The sequence below is a fragment of the Cydia fagiglandana genome, chromosome 22, assembly GCF_963556715.1.
Source record: "Cydia fagiglandana chromosome 22, ilCydFagi1.1, whole genome shotgun sequence".
NCBI lineage: Eukaryota > Metazoa > Arthropoda > Insecta > Lepidoptera > Tortricidae > Cydia > Cydia fagiglandana.
The window spans coordinates 4,062,377-4,082,526 of record NC_085953.1 but is presented as its reverse complement, the minus strand read 5'-3'; the positions used below and the strand labels follow the sequence as shown (position 1 = coordinate 4,082,526).

The window sequence follows — 20,150 nt, the reverse complement described above, 5'->3', positions numbered from 1 at the left end:
TCGCTAGTATCCTATAATATTTATCTAATGAAAACAATTGTTTGTTCCAGCCACGGTGCAGCTGCAACCCCTTACGTCGGCAGATATAATGAAGTGGTCGGCCGATAGGAAGAGGCGAAGAAACGACTGAAATAAACATTAGGAATTTAAATTGCTGTTTTGTTTTTTTTCTCTTAGACCCCAAACTTAGAGCATATAGTAACTGGAAACGCCTTGTCTGTCATTCTGCCGGTTTTTGCGCGGGAGGGGCACGTCACGTACAGTCAGCCATATCAGATAAGCGTCAGTCCATGCAAAAGTATGCATGTGGAGCATTCCATGAAATTGTCTACCGCCATAGCGGTTCCGAGGCCTGGTCGGCTCTAACTTATTCTATACCTATATACTACGGGTACATATGTTATGGTGGTGGCGGGGAGACTCGCCACAGTCCTATGCCCTTAGAAAAATCTAGAAAAAACTATACCTAAAAACAATCATCATCATCAGGTCTACTTCATCAAAGTGGTGGTTTTCGGGAGAATATGCTCGAGTTGCTTAAGAAAACACCCAAATCACCATGCATGTGCCTTTAAAATTGAGGAGTTCCCTCAATTCCTCATGGATCCCATCATCAGAACAGAACCAAATTAAAATGGGACCAACTCTGAGGTAGCTCCTTTCAAACAAAAAAAAAATTAGTACTCAAATCGGACTGCGGATGTCGGAGTAATAGATGAACGTAGTCGTACATAGAAAAAAAATAGCCACAACCGAATACAGAACCTCCTATGAAATGGAAGTCGGTTAAAAATCTGGCCCGCACTTTATTTCACTATCTTAGGTTTGCACTGAGTATTTACACCGGTATATAATCTCGGAACTGAGAGGAGTCCGTTTAATTGAATCCGAAGCCAGCAATGGCCGCTCCTCCGACGAGGGTCTTGGTGTCTTCCACCAGCGTCTTGGCTGTCTGGAGGATGTTCTGTACTAATAATAAGTAATACTGACAATAACGCCATCTCTGGGTTATGCTCCGAATCTATCCGTCAGCCGTGGTGCCAAGGCCATGCCTATTATATAGGTCTATGGATTTGAGCGAAGCCGAAAACTGACAGTGACAGTTAAAACATTTACAAAACGAATTATATGGGTCAAAAGTTTTGTTTCTTTGCGAATTACATCTCATGTATTTGTGGTAGAGATACAGACTCATGTTGTTTTTGAGACAGATTGATATTTCAAAATGGTCAGCAATAGCCGATATTGTGAGATATGTGGCGCCAGGGAACTCTACAAAAGAGGATTCTTTGCCAGATTTCCCAAGGATGAACAGCGGTAAGTCAACAAGTTCAACAATTATTATTCCGTTGAATTTAAGTTTTGCTAGACACACTGGTACCGTCGCACGTCCAACGGACTAATGTAAAAGCGGGCGGAGCGGCGGAAAGCGCCGAAATTTTAAAACTTAATAAATATAAGAGCCTCGGTAGAGAGATCCATTTTGTACCATTTGGAGTTGAAACTCTATAGTTCGTTTTTTTTAGCATTAGAAATTAGGTAAACAATCTTGATGTGTCTTTTAATTGAAAAACACATTTTAAAAATAAGTTACGGCAAATACGTAACAATTATGAATCTAATACGATCATTTATATTCTTCTGCTTTCATAAGTAATATAGTTTTTGAATTTTAAAAAGCGTTTTTCAATTAAAAGGCATGTCAAGATCGCTTACCTTCTTGCAAGTTCTTTCTAATGCTAAAAAAACGAACTATAGGTCCATGGGGTCCCAGCGTGCACAAGTCGCAGAAATCGCGAAGTGTCTGGTTAACATAACTGATGACCGAAGAGCACAACGTATCAGTATGGCGATATCGCAAGGAAGTGCCGCCAGCATCATTGGTACAATACAATGCCTTAAGGGCTTATACTACATTTAAGCTAGTTATTAATTTCGTGTAGTAGTACCGCTGTATATATCTTGTATGTAAATAAACGGTTAGTTTTTTGTGTTGTGTGTTTGTCCGGTTATCCAAGGGACAACTGTGGTATAGTTATAGTTTTGAAAAAAGATCTAGGTATGGTATAGTTTTGAAAAAAGATCTAGGCTATTGAAATAGGAGTGGGGAGGCACTCCTGACTTCGGGCAAACTTAGCTCCGTTCAGCTCAGCATTGCTCCGAGCAATTTTTAGTGTTGACACAACTTGATGTCCCTTTGCGTGCACAACCAAAGATAAGATAATGACTTGAATTTTGCCCTAAATAGCCGAAAGGGATAGTGCCATAACTTAGAAAGGCATATGATGATTTGACCCTGAAGTTTTGTAGGAAGTGTCCTTTCTGTATGGATGTATGGTAGTACTATTCTACTTATTCTGTGACCATGGTAATGAGTGATGCTAAAAAGCACCCAGTTGAAATTGCAAATTAAAAGCCTCCTAGCCTTATCAGTAGTGACCCTCCTATGAAGCATGAAGAATCCTGGTAAGGGCCTTTATTTGTGTGTTGATGATGATGATGATATCTTGTTAAGCCTCAACAGGGACATAGGGCTCTCAGAAGGGATTTCCATTTGTGTGTTGATCACAGATATTTATTCAAGAGTTATGGATGTTTTCTATGTTCATTGTTCATAATATCTGGGAGTTGAGCTTTGCTCGTAAAACATATAAAAACTGAAAAATGCCCGTTTCCCCAGAGATAAGACTAGCTACATCGATTTATCACCCTCGAATACCCCCATATAGCAAATTTCATCGAAATTGTTAGAGACCCGAAATATACACGGTGTAACATGAGTAAACCGAATAATTTTAACAGCGTATTCTTGATCATATTTAGAGACAAAAATATCCTATAAACTTTTTTGAAATTCGCCTAGTTTCAGGGATATTATTAATTAAAAAAAAACAAGTTTTTATTGTTACATAGTGTAAAAGGCCTTTTTGATGGTGATGTTGCTGCTATGGGACGTAGTCTAAATATCCTTATTGATAGATGTCAAAAACTGACAAGTAACACTTTGCAAAATGTAGGTTCTACGAAAAAAAAATGTAAAAATCAATTTTAAGTGACAAGTTTACCAATAACATTTGTTTTATATGTATAAATACATTCAAAAAATTGAAAAAGCAAAACAAAAAAAATTTTTTTTTTGGCAAAATTGACCTAAACTTATATTACATTTTTTACTTCTTTTGGCCTCAGAAATGCGTGGTTAAAATTATTCGGTTTCCTCATGTTACACCGTGTATAATAAATAAACAAGAATTGCTCAATTAAATTAGATCTATCTATTAAATAGATGCTCTAGTATCCACAACGCAAGCCTTATTGAGCTTACCAGGTCTGTTGTGTATCTGTGGTTAAGTACACTATGCTATCTGTGGTTCTGTGTTACACTCAGAAGTTTTTTAATAAACAGTTACTCTTATAACTATAAAGTGTATTATTGAATTAAAACATGGCGCAGTCGGTAGACTACCGAGACTTTATTATGAGTTATAATAACACTCCATTGTCTGGACTGAAATACTCTCCGTCACAAATACTAAACAGTAGATGTATCAGAACCAATGTTCCCACTAATGGACAAGCATTGGAACCAAAGGTTGTTAAAGAAATTTATAAGTTTTTAAAGTTAAGGCAATCAATTACTAAAAGTATTCATGACAGACATGTTAAGAAAAATGAAACTGTATTTCAAACGGGAGACCATATTGTGTACAAAACAAAAAACCGGGCAAGTGCGAGTCGGACTCGCGCACGAAGGGTTTCGTACCAAAAGGAAAAAAAAAGCAAAAACAAAAACGGTCACCCATTTCAAATACTGACCACTCCCGACGTTGCTTAACTTTGGTCAAAAATCAGGTTTGTTGTATGGGAGCCCCATTTAAATCTTTATTTTATTCTGTTTTTAGTATTTGTTATAGCGGCAACAGAAATACATCACCTGTGAAAATTTCAACTGTCTAGCTATCACGGTTCGTGAGATACAGCCTGGTGACAGACGGACGGACGGACGGACAGCGAAGTCTTAGTAATAGGGTCCCGTTTTACCCTTTGGGTACGGAACCCTAAAAATGATGACTACTGGAAAAAAGGAATTATACTGGGTAAGTGTAAAGAACCAAGATCATATTGGATCACTAAAGACAGTTCATCCAGACCTTTTAGACGCAGTACTCATCATCTTAAAAAGTCTTTCACCAATGTTACATCTCTAAGCAGAAACTTCAGCGATGGGTCACCTTTTATTGATGATGATGATGATGTTCATATAGATGATAAAACTAATAGTAAGGATGTAGGAAAAAATGGTAACAATAAAATGAATAGTGATTTGTTAAATAACTTTAATGATAATAATGTAAGAGATAATGAACCTGTACCAAAATATTACCAGACTAGAAGCGATCGTGAGGTAAGACCTAGGCAGCTGCTAGACTGGTAGGGGAGGTGTTGTGTATCTGTGGTTAAGTACACTATGCTATCTGTGGTCCTGTGTTACACTCAGAAGTTTTTTAATAAACAGTTACTCTTATAACTATAAAGTGAATTATTGAATTAAAACAAGGTCTGTAAGATTGTCCCATAAAATTTAATTAACCCCTTACCGCATACGAAGCCATATATGGCGGATATGATATTTAACTTTATTGACAGCTATTAAAGTTCATCAACAAATATTTTTTATTATAGTAAGGGGATTTTTTTTTCTTAGCCTATTTGTGTGTCCCACTGCTGGGCAAAGTCAATAGGCTAAGAAATAAAATAAAATAAAGGGGTTAATAATGTTTATTATAGCACACAATTAAAAACAAATTTGCTTACAGGTGTAAAACTTGGGTTAAAATAGTCGGAAAAAAAGACCTTGTGCATATACCCATTGAGAAACTGCATCAGATCCGTCATATTTGTGGTGACCATTTTGCACCCAAAGACTTTGGCAAGACACGGGGAAAGTTAAAGAAGAGGGCCTTTCCAAAGTTACAGCTCTCTGCACCCCCGTTATCAGATTACCAGTTAAGGGGATTCCCCCAACATACTGCAAGCCAACAAGGTAAGTTTGATGACCGCTGGTTTAACCTGTTGTCTAGTTGTTACCCTTGTCTCCCGCTCAGCATCACAAATTAGTATTCTTGCGTCCGCACCCCATTTTACAAGCTTTTATTTAGTTTCACCTGACCGTTGTCTGTCTGTCTGTCTGTCTGTCTGTCTGTCTGGCTGTCTGTCTGTCTGTAAGTAATCAAATCATGCAAGTTAAATTTAATCCACTTCCCGGTTTCCGATTGAGCTGAAATTTTGCATGCATGTATAAATCGGATGACAATGCAATATTATGGTACCATCGAGCTGATCTGATGATGGAGACAGGAGGTGGCCATAGGAACTCTGTGATGAAACAACGTAACCTAATTGTGTTAGGGGTTTTTAGAATTGTCTCGATGAGTATTAGTTGTCTGTCGTAAGAAAAGTACAGTCAGCGATAAAAGCTTGTACCAAAAATGAAATTTTTGCCAAAAACTTTTATGGGTAATATCGGTCATAATCGGCGGTTGAATTCGGCCAGCCAAATTGGCGTTTGCGTCCGCACGGTCTGATTTGATCGGACAATATCGCCCGCCCGTCCTCGCCGATATGAGCGTCAGGGAAAATATTCGCAAATCAGGAAATTCCAAATTCTTCTCCCCGTCTTAACCCCTGTCTGACCTAAAAGTGTTATTTAATTAATGGATAACGCCTTTTACTAACTCGCTCTTTTGTCCGCAGGTACGACTGGTACGAGTAATACTGCTGCTATTGAGAACGTACGAACATTACAACCGGTTGAATTTCAGTTTCAGTTTCACCAGTATTGTAAGGGGAAAACAACGCAATCGCCAGTTGGTAAGTCAGTGGCCACAGAAGGGTTAATCAACTTGACACTCGTTGCCAAGGTTACGGTCTCCTGGTCACTCTTAAAATCTCACCGCTCTACCGGGTCTACCGCGATATAATTTCATTGTTTTTATCTTAAATTCCGACGTGGTGTTGGAGTTGTTCCGTAACCACATCTGATGGCCTACCGCGAACCACGTTCGACGTGTTGCCTCACTGTTCCACTTGTAAATTCGAACGTAAGTGTGACAGGAAGGCAACACGTCGAACGTGGTTCGCGGTAGGCCCTCAGGTGCAACTCAGCTCAAACGTCGGAATTGAAGGTAAAAACAATGAAATTATATCGCGGTAGACCCGTTTGTGTAATTAAATATGTGTATTAGGCATAAGGTCCACTGTAGAATGCGACTTCGAGGAGCAACATATATAGAGTTGACCTCGACGCTAAACGCGACGAGCTGAAATCGCGGCAGCCTGCTGCCATCCATTATCACTACGTGGCTGGTATCCTCACGTGCCCTTAATGTGCGCGGAGGTTCATCTCGAAGATCGGCTACGTCAGCCATCTTCGGGGACACGAGCGCCGAACTAACTAGGCATCAAAGTGGCCGCCATGGCCGAAATCGGCCGTAAGGATCATCATCATCATGGTGGTGATGACACCACCGATGTACAGTCAACGGTAAAAATATGGGTGTACAAATCATTTCAAAAATATGTCCCATAACTCTTAAGTGTCAGTGTATTAAGGTGCAGTGAGTTCAGAAAACGGAGTTTTTTAAAAGCCGTAGCTCTTTTTTGGATCACAATACGGCTGCCATACATTCAATTAGCAAACTTGAGGGCTTTTTCTAGTGAGTGGAGTGATTAGAATCCTAAGTTTTTGACTTTTGCTCGATAGAAAACGATCACGAACATAGGTCTAAAACGGACTTTAAAGATTCGTAACAATTTGTGCACAAAAGATAGAAATATGAAAACTGTTTCTATGTACGCGCAATTGTATGCTTGAACGACTACCAGGATTACTTTTTTTTTTAATTTCACATTCACTAAATAAGTTCGAAAATATGATATCAGCGGTTCCGTGCACGCAACTTCTTTGATCAGATGCCCGCTGGGCTCGGATCAAAGCACACGTATCGCGAATTTAATTAAAATGACAGTTGGTTTTCGCACTTATTTCGACATTAAGTCACATACATATACGAAAAAGTATACCAGTAGACAAATAGTATTTAAAAAAACAGGGTAAATAATTATCATCACATGGAGCTCGAGTCTCATCTTAGATTTGATTTGTTGGGGCATAATGGTTGAAAAACGCAGTAAACTATCTTAAAACAATACGATTCCAATATCATTTAAGTAATTTGCTCCTTGAAACCCGGCTTAGAATGAAAAAAGTTTGAAGACTCATACTTATTGATTGGAATTAATTTTCATTATGCTGGTATTAATATTGCATACCTATTTGACGTACTTTTGTACGTCAACGTCAATGAACTGTGATGACAATGTTGTGATCTTGTATTTATGTTAGAGAACTTTTGATCTTCAAATATTACCTATTAATACGGAACATTATGTAAATATTTCGTGTACTACTTGAAAATCGTGCAGTGGTACACCTATTTTGTTGTTGTGAGGTCCGTCTAAGATAGATGTATAATGCGGTTACGTGCTGTTCTGCAAACCTTCATGAAATCAAGAATAAATAAACGGCTATGGTCTAGCCTCAGCGAGTTTTTGCGGCTTGTGAGGCCGAGATATACATTATACATACTGGCCTACGAGGCTTACAGCCCAAAACCACTGCGGTGCCTGGTTTGTGATTGCCTAATTGCCTATGTATCGAGTGTTATACTAATTTACTATAAAATAAAACAAAGTTTTTCGTTCAATGATATTCTGTGCATATTTAATTTTATACCTCGTCGATGACAAATAAGCATACGGCCCGTCTGATGATAAGCAATCTTCGTAGCCTTTGGATGCCTGCAACTCCATGCGCGTTGCCGAGTCTAACACTCCGCACCCCTCGTTGATAACTGGCAACCATACTCACCGGCAGGAAGGACACTATGAGTAGGGTCTAGTGCTAGTGTTATTTGGCTGCAGATTTCTGTAAGGTTGAGCTCTGCTCTAGATCTGGAATGACATCCGCTGTGCTGTGCCCTACCACACAAAGCGAGATGTCATTCTCAGTTCCCATTCCCATACCTCTCTTTGGACGTAGTTCAAGGACCATATATCTTAAATATGCCGATACCGATATGTCCATATATCTTAAATATTAACTATAGAGATTCAGAGTCTGAACATATAACCGTAAGTTTACCAAAAAAATGCCGTAATAGCTGTAGGTACAGTCAGATGCAGAGAGAAAGAATCCGCCAAAATGAAATTTCCACCCTGCCAGGACTTTATTTATTGATTAAAAAAAGATATATTTATTTGCAAAAAATATAGTGATGAACATAGGTGGACAGTAATTTTGGATGCGTAGGGTAGAGCGGGGAGAAACGTAACACTATGTACTTTGACCTTAGTTTCTGGTTAACCATTATTATTTTGATGACTTTAATGTAGTCATACTCGTATATAACTATATAACGTCAGTGCATGTTCTGTACATTAACGTCTTGACTAACATTATAATTGTGTATTTTGTTTTAAAAAAATCGTCTTTTGTTACTAATGACCCCGTTGGCGTGCAGAAAGTAACACGTTGTGGGTCAAAAGTAACAAGACACAGTGGGCTGTAATTTAATATAATATGACATATCAAATCAAAATAAAAACCGGTCAAGTGTGAGTCGAACTCGCGTCCCAAGGGTTCAGTACTGCACACATTTTTGAACGAGCGAGCAAAGCGAAGTTCTTAAGTACATTCAACTATTTATTCAATTCGTCCACACACGGCTGGCTATCTTAGGATAGTTAGTTACCCATTTTTTTTTTGTTCAAGTATTATGTTAAGCATAGTGCCTACATTTTTTTTTCATTGTTAGGCGTATCTCTGTTAATTCAAGATAACAGGGCTATAACCGCGGCAATCGAAGTTCGCAAATTGCTGGCATTTCTCTTTGTCACTCTAATTACCTACGGTTTCATTGGTGTAAAAGAAAAATCCCCGCAATTTGCGAAATTCGATGGTCGCGATATACGGCAGTTCAGCCTTCTCACTTAGTTACTCGTACTTAAACCAATTATTTGTTCTGTTTGAGCACTAACCTCCTAAAGCTCATGCTTCGACCTTGCGTGGAGGTGCACCTCCCATATAACCATTCCAGTCGCAGAATCATCAAAGTGGTAACTAAATGTCAGATGTGTCGTAACAGAGTCCACACAATGTGTCTAGAATTGTTTCGAAACAAAGTGTCGTCGCCGTGTGTACACTTTTCCGTAACAAGGTGTCGACACATTTGTGTGCACTTTGCGTGCGGTTTGCGACTAAATCTGACAGCAAATTTGTGACAGCAAATGTCAATATAAAATACCTCTTGAAAACCAAGGTTTGTCAAACTACTATTAGTGTCTCGTGTGCTCGTAAGTAATTCTAGTAAGTCATCATGGGCGATGCAAATGATAATAATTGACCAAAACCATATAAACACCCAACACCCGTCAACCTTTTACAGAAAAGTTTTTAAAGAAATGCAATAAGCTACTTAGGTCAGCCAACGAATGCTCCAAAAAGTTGTAGAGGGAAATGCTCGGAACACAATTTTTGACTCTGTAACTTGGTTTGGGCAAGTTAGGAGGTGAACATATCAAAAGTCCCCGGCCGTAGCCCTTGAGCGGGAGGAAGAGAGGGGGCTTTGTTTGAAGGTCCCATTTTCCGGTTTTTCGATTATATCTCGGAAACTATGCATCTTAGCGACATGGCCATTTATACAAAATGAAAGTTAATTTCCACAAGTTTAAGTTTTGTTACAAGTTTATTCAGTCAATTTTTTCGATATGTTGAATAGTTTTTGAGATATCCGCTCTTGAAAGTTTATTTAGGGCTCTGAATTTTATCTTCATATATCTACATCAGTGAAGGTGCTAGGCCGTGTATGGTATCGTTTTTGTATAAATCTGGGTTGCTGAATCCATTTAAGGTATCACATTGACACCATTCCACAAAATTAAAAAAAATCTTTTTAGGGTTCCGTACCTCAAAAGCAAAAAATCTTATAGGATTACTCGTACGTCTGTATGTCTGTCCGTCTGAATACACAAAATAGTTCTTTACCTATAGATGACAGGAAAACCTATTAGAAATGTGCAGTCAAGCGCGAGTCGGACTTATTGTACGGAACCCTTAACACGCGGGTCCGACTCGCACTTGGCCGGTTTTTTTAAAACTCCTTTTGACGCTTAACCGCTGGACCGATTTCGTTGAAATTTGGTATAGAAATAGTTTGCGTCCCGGAACAGGACATAGGATAGATCTTATAACCAAAATCATCTTTTGAAGGTGTGAAAAGTGGCGTGGAAATTTGTACGGGAAATCAATAACCGCTGAACCGATTTATATGAAATTTGGGATGGTCTACATCTTTGATTTAGTTAAAAATGATAAAAAAAACATGACTTCAAACCTAAACTTAAACAGTATTAACTTCAAGAAGTCAATTCTGAATTCCCCCCTACACCTCATTTCACACCTTTAAAGGATGATTTTTGAGATAACTTATTATGTCCTGTCTCGGGACTCAAAATATATGTGTACCTACTTAATTTAAATTAAAACTGTTCAGCAGTTTAAGCGTGAAGAGGAGTTTAAAAGAAAGTATTTTAATAAGTTTATATGTTTTTACTTTGGAATGGTGTCAATGTGATACCATAACTAAATTTGGTACTACGAATTTATACGAAAACGATACCAAACATGGCCTCGTAGCTTTACTGTTGTAGAAGTCAAAATAAAATTGAGAGCCCTAAATTCTTATTACTTGGCCAAACTTGTGTATAAGGAAAAGGAAAAATAAAAGTCTTCGGCAGGAATATAAGACACAAATATATTTTTTTTTCGCGTTACTATTTCAATCATCAAATATAAACATACCTTGATTATATTATTCTAGTGAGATTCTCATAGATAAACAAAAACATTTACTTAAAAAATTACAAGGTCGAAATATCACGGAACTTGTGAGAGTAATATGTGAAAAATAAAAACTTTTATGACAAAAAAATCTGGACACAATTTAAGAAGCATCCAATTGCGTCGAGGAATCATCTGTATTTTTGCTTGTTTCATTACCCCCTCGCTCCTTTTTTTGTCCTTTGTATTCTGTAGCAATTTGTTAGATCTGAAAATAAAGATAACTTGCGTCGTCACGGATGTCGATTTATAGGTTTTAGGGAGTGCAGAATTCGAAAACGATGATCATTTTATAATCCAAGATGGCGGCTACGTATTTTGTCATAAAAGTCGTCATGAATATAATCTTATAGGTTTTAGGAAGTGCCGATTTCGAAAATGATGACCAGTTTGGAATCCAAGATGTGTGCCGTGCACTTTGTCATAAAAGTCGTCATGGATATCGTTTTATAGGTTTTAGGGAGTGCAGAATTCGAAAATGATGACCATTTTGGATTCCAAGATGTCTGCCGTGCACTTTTTCATATAAGCCGTCATAGATGTTGATTTATAGGTGTTAGGAAGAGCAGATTTCGAAAATGATGACCATGACCAATACAACGACATCCATGTCGACTTTTAACATAGTGCATGGCCGCCATATTGGATTCCAAAATAGTTATTATTTTCGAAATCTGCGCTCCCTAAAACCTATAAAACGACAGCCATGACGACTTTTATGACATATTGCATGGCCGCCATTTTGGATTCCTAAATGGTCATCATTTTCGAAATCAGGGCCCCCTAAAACCTATAAAACGACACGCATGACTTTTATGACATAGTGCATGGCCGCCATTTTGGATTCCAAAATGGCCATCATTTTCGAAATCTGCGTCCCCTAAAACCTCTAAAACGACATCCATGACGACTTTTATGACATAGTGCATGGCCGCCATTTTGGATTTCAAAATGGTCATCGTTTTCTAAATCTGCGCCCCCCAAAACCTATAAAACGACACCCATGACGACTTTTATGACATATTGCATGGCCGCCATTTTGGATTCCTAAATGGTCATCATTTTCGAAATCAGGGCCCCCTAAAACCTATAAAACGACACGCATGACTTTTATGACATAGTGCATGGCCGCCATTTTGGATTCCAAAATGGCCATCATTTTCGAAATCTGCGTCCCCTAAAACCTCTAAAACGACATCCATGACGACTTTTATGACATAGTGCATGGCCGCCATTTTGGATTTCAAAATGGTCATCGTTTTCTAAATCTGCGCCCCCCAAAACCTATAAAACGACACCCATGACGACTTTTATGACATAGTGCATGGCCGCCATTTTGGATTTCAAAATGGTCATCATTTTCTAAATCTGCGCCCCCCAAAACCTATAAAACGACATCCATGACGACTCTTATGACATAGTGCATGGCCGCCATTTTGGATTCCAAAATGGTGATCATTTTCAAAATTGGGGCCCCCTAAAACGTATAAAACGACACCCATCTCGACTTTTATGACAAAGTGTTTGGCTACCATCTGCATGCAAGACATTTCTATTATTCTATTATTTTTACGTACAAAAATGCCCCCCTGTCAACTTCCAACCGAGATTTATTCGATTAATATTCAGATTAATTCAATTTCTATCTATAGGTCGACTAAACTAATTGCGATTAAAATTTGAGGATGAACTTTTTTTATTCCATTAATTAGTCGAATAAACAGTTAATCTATTAAGTCCCATCTCTGACCACGGCATTTTTACACTTTGAGAATATCTGAAAACAAATGAACACAAGGAGCCATTTTGCAAATCCAGTAACTTTGTTATTACTTTTGACAGCGCGTGTCATGTGTCTACACAGAGTCGACACAAAGTCGAAACATTTGCGACTACTTTGTGACTGCAATATTTCTCAGCCTTAAACCATATTTATACATCATAATTAACAAGTTTCGTAGTATGTAAAGCGTTACTTCTGTTATTTAAGTATAGTATACGCATTTAAGTACTAAAAATGCATCAAATAATATGGTTATGAACACAGGCACTGAGAAGTAAACAATTTCATTTCCGGCTAAACTAAAACAATGTGGTGGCGCGTTGATTATATTACACTTAGTTTATCAAATCACTCGAGCAGTTTAATTCCCCATTATAATTTTAGTCCTATTGTAATATAAATGCAAACAATATATAATTACGTCTTGTAATCCGTTTTAGAGATGGCGTATTAATGTCACTTATTTTTATTTAACAATTTTTCCATCTGACAGTTTCCATTTGACAGGAACAAAATGAACGAATGAACGAATGATATTGGCATAAAGTAGTCGCAAACTCGAAACAATGTGTGCACACGGCGACCACACTTTATGTCACTTTGTGTCATGTGTCGACCCTTCCCCATTTCTGGTAACTGTGTCGACACGGCGACGACTCTGCGACTGGAATTGTGACCGAAACAGACGGTGTCGACACAAGATGTGTCTACACCGCGTCGTAACGGCGACTGGAAATGGTTGTATGGGCTCTCTCGGATGCTTCAGGCCTTCGGCCCAACGCAGAGCTTGGCCATCGACCTTCGCACTAGCTGTCCGCACCACGTTTCAGTTTCACGTAAACAATTGCGGCTGTGTCCCTAAAACAGCCCAACCGCGTTTTTTTTCTTAAGTCCGACTCACGCTGGACTCTAGATTTCTAATAGGTTTTCCTGTCATCTAGAGGTAGAAGGTTGTGTATTTTTTTTCAAAATTTTAGACCCAATTTTATCGGAGATAAGAGGGAGGGGGGGACGGTCATTTTTTGCCTATTTTCTTAAATAACTTTTAAACTGTTTCATATAAAATTATAAAAAAAATATATAGATCCTCAAAATAAGCCCTTTTATTATGTAACACGATATGGTTTGCAAAACTTGGTTTTCTAATTTACTCATATTCCCCTTAAAATAGCCGCCTATACTTAAAATTCATTTGTTTATATTACATGTCCGTCTTTGGGTAGCAGACTTCCATATGTATACCAAATTTCAACTTAATTGGTCCAGTAGTTTTGGAGCAAATTGGCTGTGACAAACGGATAGACAGACGCACGAGTGATCCTATAAGGGTTCCGTTTTTTCTTTTTGAGTTACGGAACCCGACTCTCGAGCCGCGAACATTTAGAAACCAGAAATTTATTTGCTAAAAACATTGTCCTTACAAAGGTATACAAATGGAATACGCAGTGATAAAAAGTGAAATAAACTGTGTGAATCGTGTTAAATGTAATGTTTTGTCATAAAGGCTGCTTTTTCTACAATCAATTGTTTTATTTCCTAATTATACGTATTTTTATACATGAAAGAAAAAAAATTGGTATTATGAGATTTGATCAAGTCCAGCATAATTCACATAAATATAATGAAATTCATTGGTATACAATCAAATAAGCTATTTTATGCTGAATTCAATGATACATAATTAATATCATTCATACATATTTTTAAAGAAATGGTCATATTTCTAACGGGTCTCTATTGTTTCCCAAATAGTTTTAAGTCATAATAATAATAATAATAATAAGCCCGCAGGGCAGCTTGTGGCGAGCTGTTGGGGAGTAACGACCCCACGGACCCGAGTGCTCCCGAGAGTCGGTCAGGGTCTCCGTCTCCGGCGTGTCTTCGTCGGTCGGAGTGGACCCCAAGGGGACCCGCAGGACTCTCAGCTCTGGCTTGCCTTAATTGGCCGTCCAGAGAGGAGTCGCTAGAGCTATATGCTCCAGGGGTGGAAGTGAAAGATGCATAAGACGCGAGTTGGCACAGTGGCTGGTAACAGCCACTGGGTAGAAAGCGGCGCACACCTCTCGACACCCCTGAGCCGCTCACACCGATGTTGCTCCTGGTCGTCTTTACGACGGCAGTTTCAGGGGCCCATCTAGTCAGCGGCGAGTCACCGCCTGCCTCGATGACGGTGTTAACATTGTTATGGCAGGTGTCCGGACCTCTTTTACAATAGCCCAGTCTCATAGTCCACCCAAACTTCAATCCATAGACCGGTATACTGTTCTCTTTTTCTACAATAGTCCCAATGCCTGCTGAGACCGGTTCACGGGTGTCTATTGTTGCACCTGTGAACGGGTTCCAGCAGGCGTTCTACATGACATAAAAGCTCTCCAAGGGGCCTCTACGTGTTGGATCTGTGTCCCCACGCAAGCCTATCAAAAAACCGGGATTATAGGCCCGTGATATCCAAGGAGATACAAATAATAATAATAATAAGCCCGCAGGGCAGCTTGTGGCGAGCTGTTGGGGAGTAACGACCCCACGGACCCGAGTGCTCCCGAGAGTCGGTCAGGGTCTCCGTCTCCGGCGTGTCTTCGTCGGTCGGAGTGGACCCCAAGGGGACCCGCAGGACTCTCAGCTCTGGCTCGCCTTCATTGGCCGTCCAGAGAGGAGTCGCTAGAGCTATATGCTCCAGGGGTGGAAGTGTTAAAGGGCATAACGCCGCGAGTAACTTCGGAGAAAGCGCAGCACCACCTCTCGACACCCCTGAGCCGCTCACGCCGGTGTTGCACCTGGCCGTCTTTACGATGGCGCATCAGGTGCCCATCTAACGAGTGGCGAGTCACCACCTGTCTCGATAACTTGTGCAAACAGTGTTATGGCAGGTGTCCGGACTTCTTTGCAATAGCCCAGTCTTTTTTCCACCCAAACTTAAACCATAGACCAGTATTCTGACCATATTCTTTACAATAGCTTCCAATGCCTGCTGAAACCGGTTCACGGGTATTTATTGATGTACCCGTGAATGGGTTCCAGCAGGCGTTCTACATGACATCAAATTTCTCCAAACGGCCTCTACGTGTTGGATCCATATCCCCACGCACGCCTTATAAATGACCGGGCTCGAAAGACCCGAGAGTTTTAAAACGGAGATACAAATAATAATAATATATTCTTTATTGTGCACCACATAATGAAAAAGAATACAGAAAAAGAACAGATATTACATTAGGTAACAACAGGCGGTCTTATCGCTCAAAAGCGATCTCTTCCAGACAACCTTTGGGTAGCAGGAAACCAATAACTTACAACAATGAACGGGTAGTGCAGATACGAGATTACGTAGAATACTAATAGAATAGCCTCACATATCAAGAATAAATATAAAAGAATATATTAAAGAATTATTCTAAGTAAATACAATAAATATATAAAATACATATATATATATATATATATATATATATATATATATATATATATATATATATATATATATATATATATATATATATATACATATATACATACATAAATAAATAAATAAAGGCAAATTAAGGCATAATGTATTGTTTGTCCGAATTTTCGTTAGTCATAATTGGTTTTTCTCAGAAACGCGTAACTTTTCAGGATTTCCATAATACAAACCTAACCTAACCTAACCTATCTATAGAATATCCTGAAAAGTTAACGGTTTCAGTTTTATGACTAACGATAATATGACAAACAATACATTATGACTTAAAACTTTATGGGAAACAAAGGGACCCCATTTCTAACACACGCCAAATTCGCGATGACCACCCATGGAGGCCACGCCACTAGACGTATATTTTTCTAAATTGGCCGCGCCACTCAACCTCAAGCCACCGTTAAATCTGAGGCGCCGCCATTCAACGGCTTGTTATGACTGTCCGTCTCCCGACTCCCCGCCACCATAGAGACTGGGAGCCAGACAATGCCACTCTAGGGGATATGCAAATATTCAGAAAATGTATGAATTTTAATACAACATAAACATCAAATAACTAAAAGTCAAAAAACGTACTTTAGATTCGAAAAATCACGTTGCGTCCTCTCACACAACCTAATAGCACGTGGCGACCGTTTCGACTGAATGCGCTGACTGAGTGAAGGGGGCACCACTGTCTATCACTTAATAGCAGCGGAGTGGTATTTTGTCTATTAGATAAACCTACAGAGCAATAGTTACTTTCCACCCGCAGTTACTTTTGTCCCCGCTCTCCCCTACATTTCACTTGAAGAAGCATGCAATTTTTTCTTAGTAGCTAGGTAGTATAACTAAATATATACAAACTGAAGCTAAGCTAAGGTAAGTTATATAATAATAACATCATCGGAATACACATATGATTTTAATGAAATTGTCATTGAATTGATTTGTGCCTTATCGAAAGCCCTATTGATTAGAGTAGTACCTAAATAACGTTTTTCATTTGACGACTTCTGTATTTATTCGGTTTATTTAGTTCGAGTATCTAATGAATTCGATTATTTAGTTAATTTACATTTAAGTACGTCACATGTGACATGAACAGACAAGGAGAACAAGATAAAATATATTGTTTTGTCTTCCTTCTTTCAATGGAACTTTTTTAGAGTTTCTCTTCCTCAAAGGAGGCTAGTGGTTAAGACGAAACTCAAAATACTCTTATTTGCATCTTAAAAAAAACAGGATGGGTCACTGCATGACCTGTCCCGGTAAAGTGAGGTAGTGTGCGTGACGCGTGCTTGTGTGTGAAATGGGGTAATTTGACAGAATCTGAAAATTTTCCCCGGGCATACCTCACCTTAAGAACTATGGGACATATTTTTGAGTAAGTTGTCTACACCCATATTTTTACCGTTGACTGTACAGTTAACAGTGTGGGCGATGTATTAACAGTATTGTAATGAGTTTTTTTTGTCAACAGACGTGGAACCTGCAAAAAGTGAAAGCAGCAAGTTAGACAGTGATTTAATAGACACTGGTGATCACATAGAGACAGACGCATTTGACAATGATTCGCCGCCCAAGCCTGTGCCAGGACTGCCAGGTACGTTTATTTCGGTTTGTTAGCTCAGCGAAGTTAGAGCGTTTTCACATTGTCCGATCCGATATTGGATTTAGGATCCTACATCCCCGTCGGGCGCCATCTTTAGCGGTCACGCACACTATAATAAACATTATGCACACACATACGCACACAACAAATGCTGTCGGTCCGACAGCTGACGGGGGGCTCCGACATGGCAGAATTTATTGGAAGCGCTTGTCCTATATCGGCTGTCGGAAGGCGCCTGTCCTATATCGGATGTCGGAAGGCGCCTGTCCTATATCGGATGTCGGAAGGCGCCTATGACAAACAGCTGCAGGAGACTGCGGCGCCCGGGCGCGCCCCCGCGGCCTGACTACGAGGATGTTGGATCCTACATCCGATATCGGATCGGACAATGTGAAAACGCTCTGAGCATAAATGCTATCCTATTTCTATCCGGTTCTCATCTACAGATCGCATTTCTCAGATTCCGATGTTTTGTGAGCAGTTTCGATTATTATACGGGCTGTATTTTTTTAGGTGAACCAAGATATATGTACGCGACACAACGCACATAAAAGAGTTGCTGCAACAGTTACTCTATTTGTAGCTCAGGGGGCCTAGCCAAGCTGCCAATTGTTTGCGCCGTAGTGAACAAAACGTAATGTCTCTATCACTCTTCCATATTAGTGCTACAGAGAGACATTAGCGTTTCGTTCGCTACGGTGCAAACGATTGGCATCTTGGCTAGGCCCCCGGATGTCTTTCTTGTTAATTGTCAGTGTTTGTTTCAGAGAGTGACACAACTTCTAGAAACATTTTCTCGTGGCAGACAGCAGAGTTGATAGAAGCAGGTACCTAATGTTAGCTTCACACCAGTTCGAACTGGTGAACCGCGAAACGAGAAAATCGAAATTTTGTTGTCTAACCTCTCTATCACTCTTGCATATTCGAACGATAAAGAGGCAGATAAAGAAATTTCGATTTTCGCGTTTCCCTGTAGGCCCTTGTTATCAAACCGCCTTCATGCATCAATATCATATTTTATTGTCTGTGATTACTTGTCAAGTTGTCAAAAACAGTTTAAGGCACAGTATGTAAAAGTTACTCTTTGGTTCACTAGTTAGCTAAGTGCTGCACTCTGGCGGCAGAACATTGCAGTAATACCCCATATTCTTCAAAACTTGGTATACTAATTCTAAACATTCATAGTAAAATTTGTAATCGTCATATTATGTACTTATATTTCAGACGCTTCTGATGACCCGACTCCGACGCCGGTGCCCGAGCAGCCAAAATTACCCGACGACGTCGTGACGCTGTCCTTGTTCTGTGACGACGACGCGCCCATACAATCCGAGTCCATTGACCTAGGCAAGTCACTTTGTAAAACTAAATTACCACTTTCATTGCCAAGCGCACCCGTTTACAGCGCAATGAACTAGAGATGCCACGAATAATACAACTATTCGGTATTCGGCGTATTCGGCAACATTGCCGAATATTCGGTATTCGGCCGAATGTTGCCTGCTATTCGGCCGAATACCGAATATCTGTTGCAGTACCTATAAAGAATAATTGGCCAAGTACGAAGTCAAGACTACGGTGTTCAGAGCACCGTACGACACATCCCTAGGTGGTTTTAAGTTTGGATACTAATACTAATTTATCCCATAAGTACATTTTATTGACTAGGAAATAAGAAGGTAATGTCTGGGAGCTCTGGGACCTTAGAGTTTGGACTTTTATTAAAGTCCTCTGGGCTAGTATAGGTAATTTAGAAGTTACAAAGCTTCTACCTTAGATATATTTTTTAGAGATTAAAGATTTTATTTACCACCTTGTCGGGTTGATTGTATATCCATACCAAAATACAGCTTTCTAACACTAACAATCAACCTCATCTTGGAGGTGAAAAGAGGAAAAATCGTAAGTCCCATTTCGGCCAACCGAAATCAAGAACGTTTATATAATATAGGCCTAATACCGTTTATCTAAAACGTTTGGTGAAGGCACATTTCTAGTAGAAACAAATTATTATGAATTTCTCTGTAATTTGTACAAACCATTTCGTAAACTGACATTCCGCTAAACTGTTGTTTTTACATCTTACTAGCATCCATAACATATTGAAGTATGATATTCTTCCACTTGTCTGAACATTTTCATTATTATTGATTCTTTTTTTGTGAGAATGGCTTTTTCTGCCACGGCACTTTGCCAATTATTGATTCTTTCAAACACCAAAATAGTCATAAAATAGTTGACAATTTAATATAAGTACGTGAGTTGACAGGCAACTTCGAGCATGAAAAACTAAATCCGTCAAAAATACTGGGTATACATACAACCTCATAATCTTTGATATAGTCGCAATTGTTGTATT

The 20,150-nt window shown here is 39.2% G+C and overlaps 1 protein-coding gene across 1 annotated transcript; it reads left to right on the top strand.

The window, feature by feature from the left end:
- Window positions 1–1,149: 1,149 nt before the first annotated feature.
- LOC134675658 (uncharacterized) lies at window positions 1,150–19,209 on the top strand. Its single transcript, XM_063533988.1, has 6 exons — window positions 1,150–1,317; window positions 4,818–5,044; window positions 5,755–5,871; window positions 17,660–17,782; window positions 18,559–18,618; window positions 19,016–19,209. Exons 1-6 carry the CDS (start codon window positions 1,226–1,228, stop codon window positions 19,207–19,209), a joined length of 813 nt encoding a protein of 270 aa, XP_063390058.1. The 5' UTR covers window positions 1,150–1,225.
- Window positions 19,210–20,150: the final 941 nt, after the last annotated feature.